This window comes from Triplophysa dalaica, chromosome 20 (assembly GCF_015846415.1).
Source record: "Triplophysa dalaica isolate WHDGS20190420 chromosome 20, ASM1584641v1, whole genome shotgun sequence".
Classification (NCBI taxonomy): Eukaryota; Metazoa; Chordata; class Actinopteri; order Cypriniformes; family Nemacheilidae; genus Triplophysa; species Triplophysa dalaica.
The window spans coordinates 6,710,407-6,725,058 of NC_079561.1; the positions used below are offsets into that span (position 1 = coordinate 6,710,407).

A 14,652-nucleotide genomic window follows, 5' to 3' on the forward strand; every position below is an offset into this window, starting at 1 on the left:
AATTTATGCAACAATGTCTATTGGGTTTCTATTACCTCCTGAAAAAAAACTATAGAAAGATCACAGAAATTCTAATGATTTTTCATTACCATTACAACTCAATAACTTTTTCCAATAAAACCATTACAAAATATTTTTTTTGTAGTGTTTTTGCGCACTATCCCACCAATAGATTCCATCATATACCAGTAGTATCACAGGTTCCATTAAAAGCAATACAAATCCCTTAAAAACCATTATAACTTCTTTGATGGTTTTTATTGTTTTGTTTTTTCAGCAGGGTATTTTTTAGCAGGGTTCTATTGTTTTTCTCAGCAGGGATATTCATTTTCAAAATAAATAATAAACCTTCTAAATGGATTTTTCATAAATAAAATAAAGTGATTTAACAAGAATTGGGCATTTAAAAGTGAACACACCTTGTTTATTGCGTACTTTGTGTTCTCTGAAAAAAATGCCATTGCACTTTAAAGTATTACGTAACACATCAGAGGAACATCTCAGTGTACACCAATCAAAAATGTTTTAGATAAAAAAAATGTGTTTGGTCTGAAGATCTACACTGTCATCTAGAGGTCGTATGCAGTAGTTGAAGCTGATTCTCCACTTTCTGTATCAGCTTCATCACAGAAAGACAGTTAGTCACTGCACTCAAAAGCTCGGGTATTCTAAGCACCCACATTAATGAAATACATTACAAAACTGTTTATGATGATGAAAGCTGTAATATTCGTCCAGGATTATCAGTGTGTGGATTAACCCATTCCATCGCTTTAATCCTTGTCTGCAACACAGCTGTACTTGCCCCGTGGAAAAAATTCAATGCATAAATATGTCTCCATTATTGTGATAAAACAGGTGTAAAATAAACCGAGCCGACGCGTGGTCACATGATGGGGTTGGTCGGGTGGGATGATCTCATTGTTCTCATTCTGAAAACACGTCTCTTGCAATCTCTTTCTTGGAGGTTGCTGCAAGACTGCGAGATAGATGGCAACAGAGCTGACAGTATAAGAAAGGGCATCCCATTATGCTCATGTTAAATCCAGGGTCAAGGATAAGAGCGACATCATCAGTGAGGGTCCAAGAATGGCTCCGTCAGATTTGCCAACTGAAAAAAGTTCAACAGTTATTGTGAGAGATTATCTAGAACACTGTAGGATATTGGAGCATGTGTATAAAATGTTTTACTATTTGCAAAAGAGACCTACAGTTTAGATGTTTGGTCTCCTTCTTGATCCTTGGATTTTCTGTTCAAACAGATTTTATTTAGACACCATAAAAATATAAATAAAGACAAAACCAAACAAACACACACATGACAATCTGTGAGCATTAGAAGGAAATTCAGTTATTTAAAGCATGCACTACCTAACCAAAGACCAAACACTATGAAGCATATGTAAGTGCGTCAAGCACTGACCGAACACTATGAGGCGGGTGTGCGTGTTGGTTGATCCCAAAGGGTTTTGGACTGTGCAACGATACATTGAGCCGTTGAGCTCAGCTGGGACTCTTTCCAGAACCAGCACTTTCCCAAATCTCTCTTCACTTCCATCCAGCAGGGGTCCTCCCACACGTGTCCATGTGAACAGAGGCTCGGGAAACACTTCATTCTACAACACATAGAGAAAACAAATAATTACAATTCGCTTAATCTGACTAGGTGTTATATTTATAAATATTTCATCATTCACACTTTAAACATCATGAGCACAATTATTTTAGCTTAACAACATTTCTAAAAGATGACATATTTGATTTTTTCTACTTTAATATTCTAGAAACTTTGTAAAATGATAATACCGTTTTGGATCCCATTTGAAATCCGTCCAATTTGATGCGGACCGTGTCTCCCACTTTTGCTTTGTTTGGCGTCATAGAGAGTTTCGGTCCTTTTGGAGCAGCTTGAAAACACAGTGAAAAACACAAGTTGTTGTCAAAGTGTTACGGGAGAATGTGTGATTAAAGTGTTTAATTTAACCCAATATTAAAAATCTCTCATAATTCATTCTCATGTCATTTCAACCCCTATGACTTTCTTTCTTCGGCATAACACCAAAGATATCTTGAAGAATGCTGGTAACCAAACAACACTGACCCCCATTGACAAAAAACCACAGACGTTTCTCAAAATATCTTCTTTCGTGTTTCAAAGAAGAAAGTCATATACAGGTTTCGAATAATATGAGGGTGAATAAATGATGTCGGAATTTGTATCTTTGGGTAACCTATCCTTTCAAAGTATTCAATGACGTCCCTCTGCATCATACAATATATAGTTTACTAAATACAAAATACTTTACAATGCACTTAATTTTCAGTTTTTTATTATATAGTCCATACACATTAAACTAGACCTCTTCAGTGACTGTTCGGACACTCACACAGTGTAACCTCTGCCTTCATTGGCATTGAAAGGGCAGGGTGATTGACTTCACAGCTAAACAGAGCTTCATTATCCAGCTGTGGGTTCAGGTGCCAGGTAAGCTCGGCTTGGATCTCCAAAGTGCCATCATGAAGTTCAGACTGCGTTTGGTTGAAGAAATACAATGGACTTGTGCTCAGCACCCAGCGGGGGAACTCTCTACTGATCACAGTTTCTGGGATGACCTCAGTGGTAGGACTGGGTTCCTCTTGAACAGGAGCTCCAGACGTGGAGCTGCGCTGGGACCTGTCCTTATCCAGACGCACTGGTTCGCTGTATGGGCCCAGAAAAGAAAGAGACTTCTGGATCTTTGTATCGTCCAGTTCTCTGCTGATAAGGGGTTGGTTGTTTTTGGCTGCTAGCATGCCTCGGCTTTCTAGCTTCTCAGAGGAAGACTGGACTTCAATTAGTTCTCCATCCCTTTTAAAGTACACCTGGGTTTAGAGTCAACACAATTGAACATAAATAAATGCGAAGGAAACCGCATGAGAAACTAAGGTCATGAAATGAATTATAAATGAAATACATTATTATGCATTATGATTTGTGCATGTCTGTCTGTATAAAAATGATTGTATTGATCCACTAACCACAGGGGCTGGTTTTCCTCCTGTTACTGTGCAAAGCAGTGTGAAGTTTTGAGCTTCGTAGCGATTGAAGCGAGCTGGCTGGTTCGCTGCTACAACGGATATAGATTTTGGTGGAGCTATGAAAAACAAAGACATTGAAAGCTCACTACAGTATTTCAAAGGCACAGAAAGATTGCAGTGCAGCATTTACAGCGATTATTCGTGTCCTTTCCTCTTGGGAACATTTGTGCCTCAAGCAAGTAGATCCTCATTTAATGTGATTTTACTTTATAAGCAAACAAGCGCATTAGTTCTGCAAGATCTATATCTCAAAAGCATAATCATGTGTTTTTTAGGGTATAATCATTGTACAATCTCCATACCATTCTTAAGTAGGCGTTTGCTGAATTCTTATGTCATGGCATATTGTATATCTTTTGGGAGTTACTTATTAATAACGGGTGAAGGCTGAAGGAATTTTTTCAATACCCTGATGAATATTCTCAGAGTTCGGGCATGTGGGTACATGAAATACCACAGATGTGCGTTTGATATTTAGAATATTGTCCCGGTTTGGCATTTGAAGGGATAGTTCACTCAAAAATGAAAAAACCCTATTGACTTCCACTCTATAGACACAACCAATCAAAAATTTCTCAAAATATCTTCTTTTGTGTTCCACAGACGAAAGTCATATAAAGGTTTTGAATGATTCGTGGGTAAAAAATGATTAAAGCTTCATTTTTTTGGGGGTGAACTATATCTTTAAAGAAAAACGTCTCGGGTTACGTCTGTAACCCTTGTTCCCTGAGAAGGGAACGAGACACTGCGTCGCCATGGCAACGCTTTGGGGAACGCCTCAGCGTGACCAGCTCTGAGCACGTGTGTCAACATCGTCCAGTAGTGGAACGCTACGTCATAGATGACGTATGGACCAGGAGGTATAAAACAACATCCGAAATAGTGAACTTCAGCTCGAAAAACTTCGAAGCAAAAGGCTTACAGGGATGTAGGGAGTATGGCAAGGTGACGCAGTGTCTCGTTCCCTTCTCAGGGAACAAGGGTTACAGACGTAACCCGAGACGTTCCCTTTCGAGGGAACTCGCACTGCGTCGCCATGGCAACGCTTTGGGGAACGAAATACCCAAACCGCCATACACCCAAATGCCTGTATGTGTGTACAAAAATGTCACGTGGAAGACACAAGCACCTGGGCTCCCGGGGTGAGATTCATGTCCAAACTATAGAATCTCACGAATGTGAGCGGAGAGGACCAGCCTGCCGCATCACACACGTCCCGCATAGACGCCCCCGACCTTAAGGCTACGGAGGCCGCCATACCCCTAGTAGAATGAGCTCTGACATCCAAAGGCGATGGTCTGCCAGAGGCCTCATAGGCCAGAGAGATAGTCTCAACTATCCATCTGCTGATGGTTTGCTTGGTTGCCGACAGACCTTTCTTCGGTGAACCAAAACATACGAAGAGCTGCTGCGCTTTCCTCCAAGCCGCAGTTCTGTGTACATACGAGTCCAGTGCTCGCACTGGACACGACAAATTTAACCTTTCCTGGTCCTGGCTCCTGAAAGGTGGAGGACAGAATGCTTGCAAGGTAATGGGTCTCGATACATTATCCATAACCTTAGGCACGTATCCTGCCCAGGGGAAAAGGAACGCCTTAACCAAACCAGGAGCAAATTCAAGGCACGTAGGTGAAACCGACAAGGCCTGAAGATCTCCCACTCTCTTGAGAGAAGTAATAGCCAACAGGAAGACAGTCTTAAGAGTGAGAAACTTTAGAGCAACCGAATCAATCGGTTCAAAGGGAGGAGCTGACAGTCCCTCGAGAACTGTAGCCAAGTCCCAGGTAGGTACCCTAGTGTGGCTCACAGGCCTCAACCTGCGAGCACCACGAAGAAACTGTAGAACCAAGGGGTCTCTACCAACAGGTATGCCCCCTAGCCGAACATGAAAGGCAGAAATGGCTGCCATATAAACCTTTAAGGTAGATGGGGATAAGTCTGCAGCAAAACGATCTTGCAGGAACTCAAGCACTGTTGAAACCGGGCAGTTTACAGGGTCCATGCGGTGAGCTGAACACCAAGTAGTGAAGACTCTCCACTTTAAGGCATAAAGCTTCCTTGTAGAAGGAGCTCTGGAATTAAGTATGGTCTCCACAGCCTCGGCTGAGAGACCAGTGTTTAAGAGGCTAGCCCTCTCAGAGGCCAAACCCATAGTTTCCATAACTCCGGGCGTGGGTGATGTATTTGACCCTCCGCTTGAGAGAGGAGATCCCTCCTCAAAGGAATCTCCCATGGAGAGTTCTCCAACAGGTCTATGATGTCTGAGAACCATACTCGGGCCGGCCAGAATGGGGCTACCAACAGTAGGCGAACTCCGTCCCTGCGCACCCTTTCCAGAACTCCCGGGAGTAGAGCGATCGGGGGAAAAGCGTACAGGTGAAGCCTCGGCCACACCTGTGTCATGGCATCCAGCCCTAGAGGGGCTGGATGTGTTAGGGAAAACCAGAGCCGACAGTGCGTGTTTTCCTGAGTTGCAAAGAGGTCTAACTCTGCCTGGCCGAACCTCATCCAGATCTGCTCCACCACCTCTGGGTGGAGTCTCCATTCCCCGGGCCTGAGCCCCTGTCTCGACAGGAAGTCTGCTCCTTGGTTCAGGTGACCGGGGATATATACTGCCCTCAGGGAGAGCAGCTTCCCCTGAGACCACAGGAGGATCTGACGTGCCAACTTGTATAGTTGCCGTGACCGCAGACCCCCCTGGTGATTTATGTATGAGACCACAGCTGTGTTGTCTGTCCTGACAAGCACATGTTGGCCTCTGAGTTGTGGGAGAAAGTGTGTCAACGCCAGAGACACTGCCATCATCTCTAGGCAATTTATGTGCCAAGATCGAAACTGGCTCTCCCATCGGTTTTGGCCCCATTGGCCTTCCATAACAGCTCCCCAACCTGTGAGTGAAGCATCGGTTGTCAGTGCAACGCGCCGACAAGTGCTTCCCAACACTGGTCCTTGGGAAACAAACCAAGGTTCTTTCCACATTCTCAGTGTGTGCAGGCATCTGCGTGTCACCTTGATAATGCGCAACGGGTTGCCCCTCGGGGAAAACCCCTTGGTTTTGAGCCACCACTGTAGAGGTCTCATATACAGCAGGCCGACGGGAATAATGTTGGACGCAGCTGCCATGAGTCCCAACAATCTCTGAAAAAGCTTTACAGTCAGTGATTGGCCTAGCTTTATTCTGCAAACGGCTGACAGGATTGCAACAATACGAGCAGGTGCGAGCAGCGCCTGCATTGTGATGGAATCCCATATCACTCCTAAAAAAGTGGTTCTCTGTACTGGAGAAAGCACACTTTTCTTGGTATTCAGTCTCAACCCTAGTTCTTTCATATGTGCGAGAACAACATCTCGATGTTGAACCGCCAGATGTTCCGACTTTGCTAGAATCAGCCAATCGTCTATGTAATTTAACACGCGAATGCTCTTCATGCGTAGCGGAGCTAGGGCTGCATCCACACACTTCGTGAACGTGCGTGGAGACAGAGCCAGGCCGAACGGGAGAACACGATATTGATAAGTCTTTCCCCCCAACGTAAATCTTAGGAACTTTCTGTGGGGAGGAAAAATGGAGACGTGAAAATACGCGTCCTTCAGATCGATCGTGACAAACCAGTCCTCGGATCTGATTTGTCCTACGATCTGTCTCAACGTCAACATCTTGAATTTGAGACGTTGCACTGCCCGATTTAGATGTCGCAGATCTAAAATCGGACGTAATCCCCCGTCTTTTTTTGGAACAGTAAAATACCGGCTGTAAAAGCCTGAGTTTCTCTCGTGAGGGTGTACAAACTCGATTGCCTCCTTGCACAAGAGAGTTTTTACTTCTTGTTCCATCACCAGAGTCTGCTCGGGGCACACCTCGGTGTACAAAACTCCGTTGAAGCGGGGCGGACGGACTTGAAATTGAATCCGGTAACCCTGCTCTACCGTGCGCAGGACCCATTTTGACACATTTGGTAGACTTTTCCAAGCTGCTAAATGGTCGACTAAGGGAACTAGCCTCTCGGGGCCAGCCTCTGGTGATATTATTACGGGAACCGCAACGGCTCGGCAAACCTCGATTTGCAGAGCCGGCTGAACCCTCCGGAGACACCGCAAAGGAACGGGCACCGTATAATGAGGTGCGAGCGCACGCTCCTCGGGGGGAAGTCTGTCAGGACTTTTTCTTATTTTCCCCTTTTCTCGCCTGAATGACTGCCCTCAGGTCAGTCCTAGGTTTGTAAGGCTGCGGGTTATATTTTCTTCCTGAACCCCCATCCTTCTGGGGTGGGGCTCGGGAAGCAACACTCTGCTTCTGACGCTCACGATAGCTAGTGGACGCCTGTGGCTGTTCTCGCCCCGCCGCCTGGGGAGTTTGTCCGCGGCGGGGGAGATAAAGTTTAAATGCCGCAGCCTGTTTCTTAGCCTCCTCGAACCTTTCAACAACGGTGTCTACAGCGTTGCCGAAAAGGCCCGTAGGGGACAATGGGGCATCCAGAAGAAATGCTTTGTCAGATGGTTTCATGTCTGAGAGGTTCAACCATAAATGCCTCTCAGTGGCTACCATAGCGCCCATGGAACGGCCCAAAGAACGAGCAGTCTCACGAGAATCACGGAGAGAAACATCCAAAGCATGACGGACGGGTTGTAAAACATCCGCCGCCACCAGTCCCGTGTCGACCAATTCACGTAGCGCATCTGCTTGATACGCCTGAAGTAGTGCCACAGAGTGTAAGCAAGCCCCGGACTGCCCTGCTGCCGCATATGCCTTGCCAATCAAAGTCGATGTCACCCTGCATGGCTTTGATGGCAAGGTAGGGGCTTTTAGGGACGAAGCCGTGGATGGAGACAGATAGCTCGCAAGCGTCTGTTCTATTCTCGGCATCGCCCCGTAACCTCTTTCTTTATAGCCCTGAACATTAGAATAAATGCAAGTCTGTGGCGTGAATACTCGTGCGGTATATGGATGCTGCCACGACTTACACACCTCCTGATGTAGGTCAGAAAAGAAAGGGAGTTTGCGTCGTGAGGGTTGTGTGCTATGCTTGAGACATCGCTCGTCCATCTTATTCTCAGGACGAGCGTTAGGTTTATCTTGCGGCCAGTCTATTGTAAGTTGGGCTACCGCAGCTGTCATGACTTCCACCAGATCGGCGTGAACCGAAGCAGCAAGAGGGGGAACACAATCTAACTCTCCTGCTTCGATACCAGTTATGTCTACATCCTCAGATGCAGAACATTGCCGAACCGGACTCCCTCTCTGAGCGGGAGAAACCGCAGTGCGTGCTCCCGACTCAGCAGAGAGAGAGGTGGAAGCTACGGAGGGTAAAGAGAAGCCGGAGCATGTCTCTTCAGCCTCCCTGACGTCCATCTGCGAGCCCCACGAGCGAAGATTCCGCTCTGCCTCGGCAAAAGCGGGACCATCACCACGCGGAGCTCGCACCTGGCCGTGCTTATCAAATAGTGCTGAACGGGAACGGAGCGTACGCTGTGGTAAAAGTCCACAGGCTTCACAGTCAGCTCCCTCGAGCGCTGACTGTGCATGCTCCGCTCCCAGACAGACTACACAGAGATCATGCGTATCATTGCTCGTGATAAAACGCGAACAAGGAGGAGCACAATGTCTGAAACTTTTCTCTGACATGTTAGCAAACTGGCTAACCAAACACACTTCTTTTACAGAACACACTCACGCTTCTTTTAACTAGACAAACACACACTACACACAGAGCCGTTGCTGAGAAGAAAAGAGCTGAAGTTCACTATTTCGGATGTTGCTTTATACCTCCTGGTCCATACGTCATCTATGACGTAGCGTTCCACTACTGGACGATGTTGACACACGTGCTCAGAGCTGGTCACGCTGAGGCGTTCCCCAAAGCGTTGCCATGGCGACGCAGTGCGAGTTCCCTCGAAAGGGAACACATATTTGTTATTCTGTTCAACAACAAAAAATATTGAGCATCTGAATGACCATTATTTTATTATTAATAAGAATACAAATTTTGTAATTAAAATAAATACAATTTATTTTACTAATAATAGTTAAAAAGTATTTTTTACATTTACAATTATTCGATTTTTACATTTGATTGTTTTTCACATTGTAATTGTTTCGTGATATTAGTAGCATCAGAGCACATGTTGTTTGGCTACCCTAAACTTCAAGGCTCCGAGCAGTAACTTCATTGATTATTTATTTGTATAGATAGCTTCAATAGAAAAGTCACAAGAACCTACACATAACATTAAGTGTGATGCTCCCAGACGCCAGCACCACCGTCTCTCTAGACGCCCTGTCGTAGATCCCCACATGACATTCATATGGTCCGTCATCTTCCATTTGCACCTCAGGGAGTCTGGGGACATAGAGGCACAATATGTCTAAACATATAAAAACAGTCATGTAAATATCAGGGTGTGTGCAATGAGAAATCCAAGTACACCAAAAAGCCAAATAACATCTATTATTACACAGGTATGTGGAACACTCATTTCTGGTTGGTCATTCGCACCATCCAGTGATCCAATATTTCTCAATACATCTTGTTTGTTCAATTTCTCATGTAGTAAGCCCCTGTGTAATAAGTGGTTGTTATCACAAAATGAAGCCCTTCGGCGTGATACAAGGTCTCCCTGCTGTGCAGCAAGGTCCTGATCACCACGTCTGGATATGTTTTGCAATAACCGGCTGACTGGACATAATCCCTTACTAAGCTTTTGGATATAACTATAACCTGACGGTTGACTGGTAAACAAGGTCTTCTTTCCTGCGGAAGTCCTCTATGTGAGAAAAATTGGTGTTATACATGGCATCATAGGTGAAGATTTTCTGTTTTGAGGTGCCACCTTCCATCACCTGCAACAAAAATGACAACATACAATGATGCACTAAAGCAGGTTGTAAAAATATAAATCGATAGAAATACAGAACAACTTCAATATAAAAAATGTGGTATTTCAGAATTTTTGTCATAATTAACATATTTCAGAACAGTCAAATTGAATAAAAATATTGTTATGTAAGGTTACGAGATAAAACTGTTACTTAACTGCCATAAAAAAAACAAAATGTCTAACTAGCCTATGTGTGTTTGTTATATTAGAGTCTGACTTTCGTATCACCGTCTGTGGAGGTTTATACAATAGAAGTGAAGCTCATCATTTATGATTTTGTAAGTGATTAAATAAACACGCACACCGCTGGCAATGATGTGACAGTTTGATTCCACGTGTCATGAAAATGGTTTAGCAAACTGATGGGTTTAAATTGAATCTTCCACCCGTTCATCAAACCTGTCACACTCATGAATCTGTGGTGAGATGAAAATCGCTTGTCCTAAAATCACTGAGCTATACCCTCTTAATCCTGAATACATTTATATATTTTTGTCAGCTTCCGTCTTTACCAATATCACATAACAGCTAGTACACTGAAACAAGTGACACCTTTTCAAGTATGCTGTTATAAAAAGCATATCACGCAAAGATAGCTCTGTCCCCACTTACCCGAAACCACACTATCTCTCGTAGGTTCCCGTCAGTCCTGAAATTACACTTCAAAGTCACTGTGTCCCCCATAACCACAGGAGGCAGAGGCTCAATGGTGACTGTTAAATAACCTGGAAAAAAGAACAGTCATTTTTTAAATGCTTTATTAGAGTGTTCTCAGATCATACGGTCGTCACTTTAAACACTCTTTATTTCCAAAACCTTAAGTTGTTTTGAAGCACCACGTATAAACCTCCTCCAAGAAGGTCGTACTGCTATGACCGAAATTATAGAATATAATGAGGGTTGTTTCAGATCAAAAGCATGATTCTCAAAACCAATGATAATGGACATATCGAGGAGTGGAAAAATATGAGTTTTCTCAGTCCTCATTAACTTTTTATCTCTGTACTGGAAAAAAATAGCTGACTTTAATCACGGCACCCGACAGGTACTGCCCATTATTACAACAAAAAACGTACCGTTCTTAATACCAATTTAGAGAAATTTGTTGTCTATATTTTCAACCAATGTTCCCAATGTCAGACGCATCTTTGCTTTACTCCAGTTACATCTCTGACACTTAAACAAAACGAAAAAAACTGTCAACAACTCTACAACAACACCCATCTGTTAGAATGTAATTGAAAATATGTTGCATCTAACATTTTTATCGTATCATAGTATTATGTAATAGCTGTCACAAGGAAAACATTCTTTGAACACTTGATCTTCTTGAGCCATGACATTCATCTATCAAGTGAGCCAGGGGCCGTTTCCTTAGATACATTGTTAAATAAAATCCCTCCATTTGAAAAAGAAGCCGTGTCCTGCTGCGTGTCAAAATTTCATCCAAACGGTCACCATGTACCAAGCAGAAATCAGTGTGGGAGGCAATCGCCCTATAATCCTTCACAAACAAACTGACCTACAAATTCCCACCGCTCCACCGTATAGGATTTTTAACTGCGACATCAGCGAATGGATTACTTTTTTCCTTCTTTCCCTAATCCATGGTATTTTTCTCCCCATCGACCAAGAGATTCTGCCAGCTGTTCCGCATGCAGTCTAGGTCTGTGACCACCCATGTCAGTTCTTCTTTCCATCATATACTGATGAACAAAAGCTAGAGTAGAGTATCATACAGAAGGCTTAAGTGGAGATCATGTATAGACCCGAAGTACATAAATGCACATTTCAGATCGCAATAATCCTGTGAAGAAAATTTGATTTGGTCAAATGTGACATTTGTCTCAGATGTTTCAAAGGTGATGTGCATCAATTAGTTAATAGTAAGTTTATGTTTAAGTTAGGCTGTTTAATGTAACCATGCAATGGTAAAGAGACATTAAACTCTAATAATGTTGTAAAAAGCTGTCACGGATGGTAAACTACAGAACTATAAATTGAGTCTTGCGATGACATCAGTTGGGTCATGGGTCATTACTCAACTAAAACCCTGTCTAAAACAACACAATGTTGTTTATTTCAAAGTATTAGAGAAAAAAACCAATGAACATACTATTTACTCTATATTGTATTTATTCAACATTATTAATATTTATTGTGTTTATTTTTCTGCTATAAATGATATTCAATTATTATTAGAGCATCCTCTCGGCCTCCCTCCAAAAATGGGTCAGAACAAAAGATTAAGCTCTATTCTCAAAATAACCACCCATCAAAATCATTAGACAGGTGTACCTGAGTCAAAAACAATCCAGAAACCAACTTGTTTGAATACATCAATTGGTTAGAACGGATGTATATGCATATACTGAACATGTAAACAGAATGATCAGGGTGTACATTTGGTGGTCTGGAAAAATGACATCCCTTCTGAAAAAAACTCCAATGGTTTATGAACCATCAGTTGTTTGCCACTCAAATATAAATAGACATTTATACCTTAATATTGTGTATTGGGCCCAATTTCGTGCTGTAGCACCATAACATCCAACTGAACCCATCACATTACCAGTATAGAGACCATTACAGTTTGTTCTTCACAAAAACCCAATTCTACATCACAATTTCTGTGAAGGTTTCTATATTTCTTCAGCAGGGATGCTTGAGAAGTTGAGGACATAACAAATGTTTGCCAAAGCATAAAAAGTATTTATCATATCAAACTCGGAGCTGTTAACCAAACATCTGTCACAGCTGACAGGCTGCTGTCCATATAACCTGAGCGCGCTCACGTCCTGTACACAACCACGACAAACATGAATGAAAGTATAATTACCTATAACGAGATCCATCAGATCAGCACACAGGAGCAAAGATAAAGCGATCATACTCATCTCTCTGTTTTATGGTACTTTTAAAAATCACGCGATCGCGCAAGAATGTCATGTCATCCTCCATATAATGTTGAGAATTGTGTCGTAGTTCTGACTGTAATGTCTCATTTTGTTCTCCTAGCAGACTACGGACTACAGTCTCCTCGCGCTTTTGCTCGGGCGGAGATTACCAAAGCAACAGATTTGAATGAATTCATTCTCTCGCGAGCGCGCAGCTCCCTAACGGAGCGCGGGTGCGATTATTAACCCTACTGCGCGCGCTCATATTAACATATAGGCTATAGTAGCCACGCTCTGTAAATAAATAACCTTGAACTATAACGCATTTACAACGACTAAAACCTGACTAAAGAAAAGTTGTATACTTCTATATTAAGGTTTTAAGAAAACTAAGAATAAAAGAGCGTATGCTGTCTTATGATGCTATCCCTGATAGCACACATCTGTCTTACGTCTATTGGACGTCAGCATTTACATCCGCAAGACATCTACAATACATAGTTTGCTCATCTGCGATACGTTTCGGAGATGCCTGCTGTGAGACGTCATGTAGACATCTAGAAGACGTCTGTAAGATGTTTATGATTTAGAATGGATGTAAAGCTGCTCTTTCTAAGATATTTAGTAGATGTTTTTACGCAGTAGATCTCCAGATCTTTAGCAGACGAATTACAGATGTTCTGGGTCTCCGAGACGTATTGCAGATGAACTAACTAACTAACTAATGCCCGTCACCCCTGCCAGGATATGGGCGGTCAACAACAGCTCTCCAGAGTCCCCTGTCCCGGGCCATTTTTTCTAACTGACTCCAGTTGTAGCCCATCTTGGTGGTGTCGGCCTCAATGTCGCGTCGCCAGGTGTTTCTTGGGTGGCCTCTCTTCCGCTTTCCGTGGGGGTTCCATTTCAGTGCCTGCCGGGTAACGGTAGGTGCTGGCTTGCGTAGGGTGTGCCCTATCCATCCCCATCTCCTCTTCCTGATTTCTTCTTCAGCAGGAAGCTGGCGGGTCCTTTCCTAAAGGTCGGCGTTACTGATGGTGTCAGGCCAGCGTATCTGGAGAATCCTCCTGAGGCAACTGTTTGTGAAGGTCTGGACTTTCCTGATGGTGGTCTTGGTCGTCCTCCATGTCTCTACTCCATACAGCAAGAGTTGTTTACAATGGAGTTGAACAATCGGATCTTGGTAGTTTGCTCATTGCAGATGAGCAAACTATGTATTGTAGATGTCTTGCAGATGTAAATGCAGACGTCAAATAGACGTAAGCCCGATGGATTGTGCTATCTGGGATAAGAGCAAACATGACACATAGGTATATCAACACAGGGCACAATACAAAAGGAAGAGCATCTTCATCATATCATTCAATTAGTCGAAATGAATGTCTTCATTTCCCACTAGATGCAAAGCAATAAGCATCCCTCATTATAAACCTTGATATCAGATCCTAAATAAGATTCTTCATAATGTCATCTACAGCTCCACATAATAAACTACTTTGATAGAAAAATGCTGCCCTGAAGGTAAACTCGACAGGGGTGCAGAAGAGAAAATGTACCAGGATTATTTAATATTGGATTAGCCTGACTTTTTTGGAGCATGAATACACCCCGTCATTTATTTGATAGCTCTTTCTCTGAGGAAATGGGAACAGCACAAGTTGATAGATTCAATGAGCACTCAGAAAACCTCAACTATATGACACAGAACGATGAGTGACTGTCAGACACCTCTTATAAATCCTGACAGGTCAGTTTCATTCTGTGGCTGCCAGAGATGTGATTTGGCAACCTCTCCACGTACTGA

General features: G+C 43.2%; 1 protein-coding gene across 3 annotated transcripts; it reads right to left on the reverse strand.

Moving 5' to 3' along the window:
- Window positions 1–290: 290 nt before the first annotated feature.
- On the reverse strand, window positions 291–14,053 carry igsf21b (immunoglobin superfamily, member 21b). Of its 3 annotated transcripts, XM_056732311.1 has the most exons (11): window positions 11,477–14,053; window positions 11,031–11,130; window positions 10,567–10,679; window positions 9,795–9,916; window positions 9,298–9,416; window positions 3,019–3,134; window positions 2,388–2,862; window positions 1,807–1,907; window positions 1,424–1,616; window positions 1,212–1,250; window positions 291–1,111 (listed from the first exon to the last, which is right to left on the reverse strand). In XM_056732311.1, exons 3-11 carry the CDS (start codon window positions 10,636–10,638, stop codon window positions 1,035–1,037), a joined length of 1,314 nt encoding a protein of 437 aa, XP_056588289.1. In that variant the 5' UTR covers window positions 10,639–10,679; window positions 11,031–11,130; window positions 11,477–14,053; the 3' UTR covers window positions 291–1,034. The 3 variants fall into 3 exon arrangements, with proteins under 3 accessions (XP_056588289.1, XP_056588286.1, XP_056588288.1); XM_056732308.1 differs by lacking the exon at window positions 11,031–11,130 and having other exon boundaries at window positions 12,794–14,053; XM_056732310.1 differs by lacking the exon at window positions 11,031–11,130.
- Window positions 14,054–14,652: the final 599 nt, after the last annotated feature.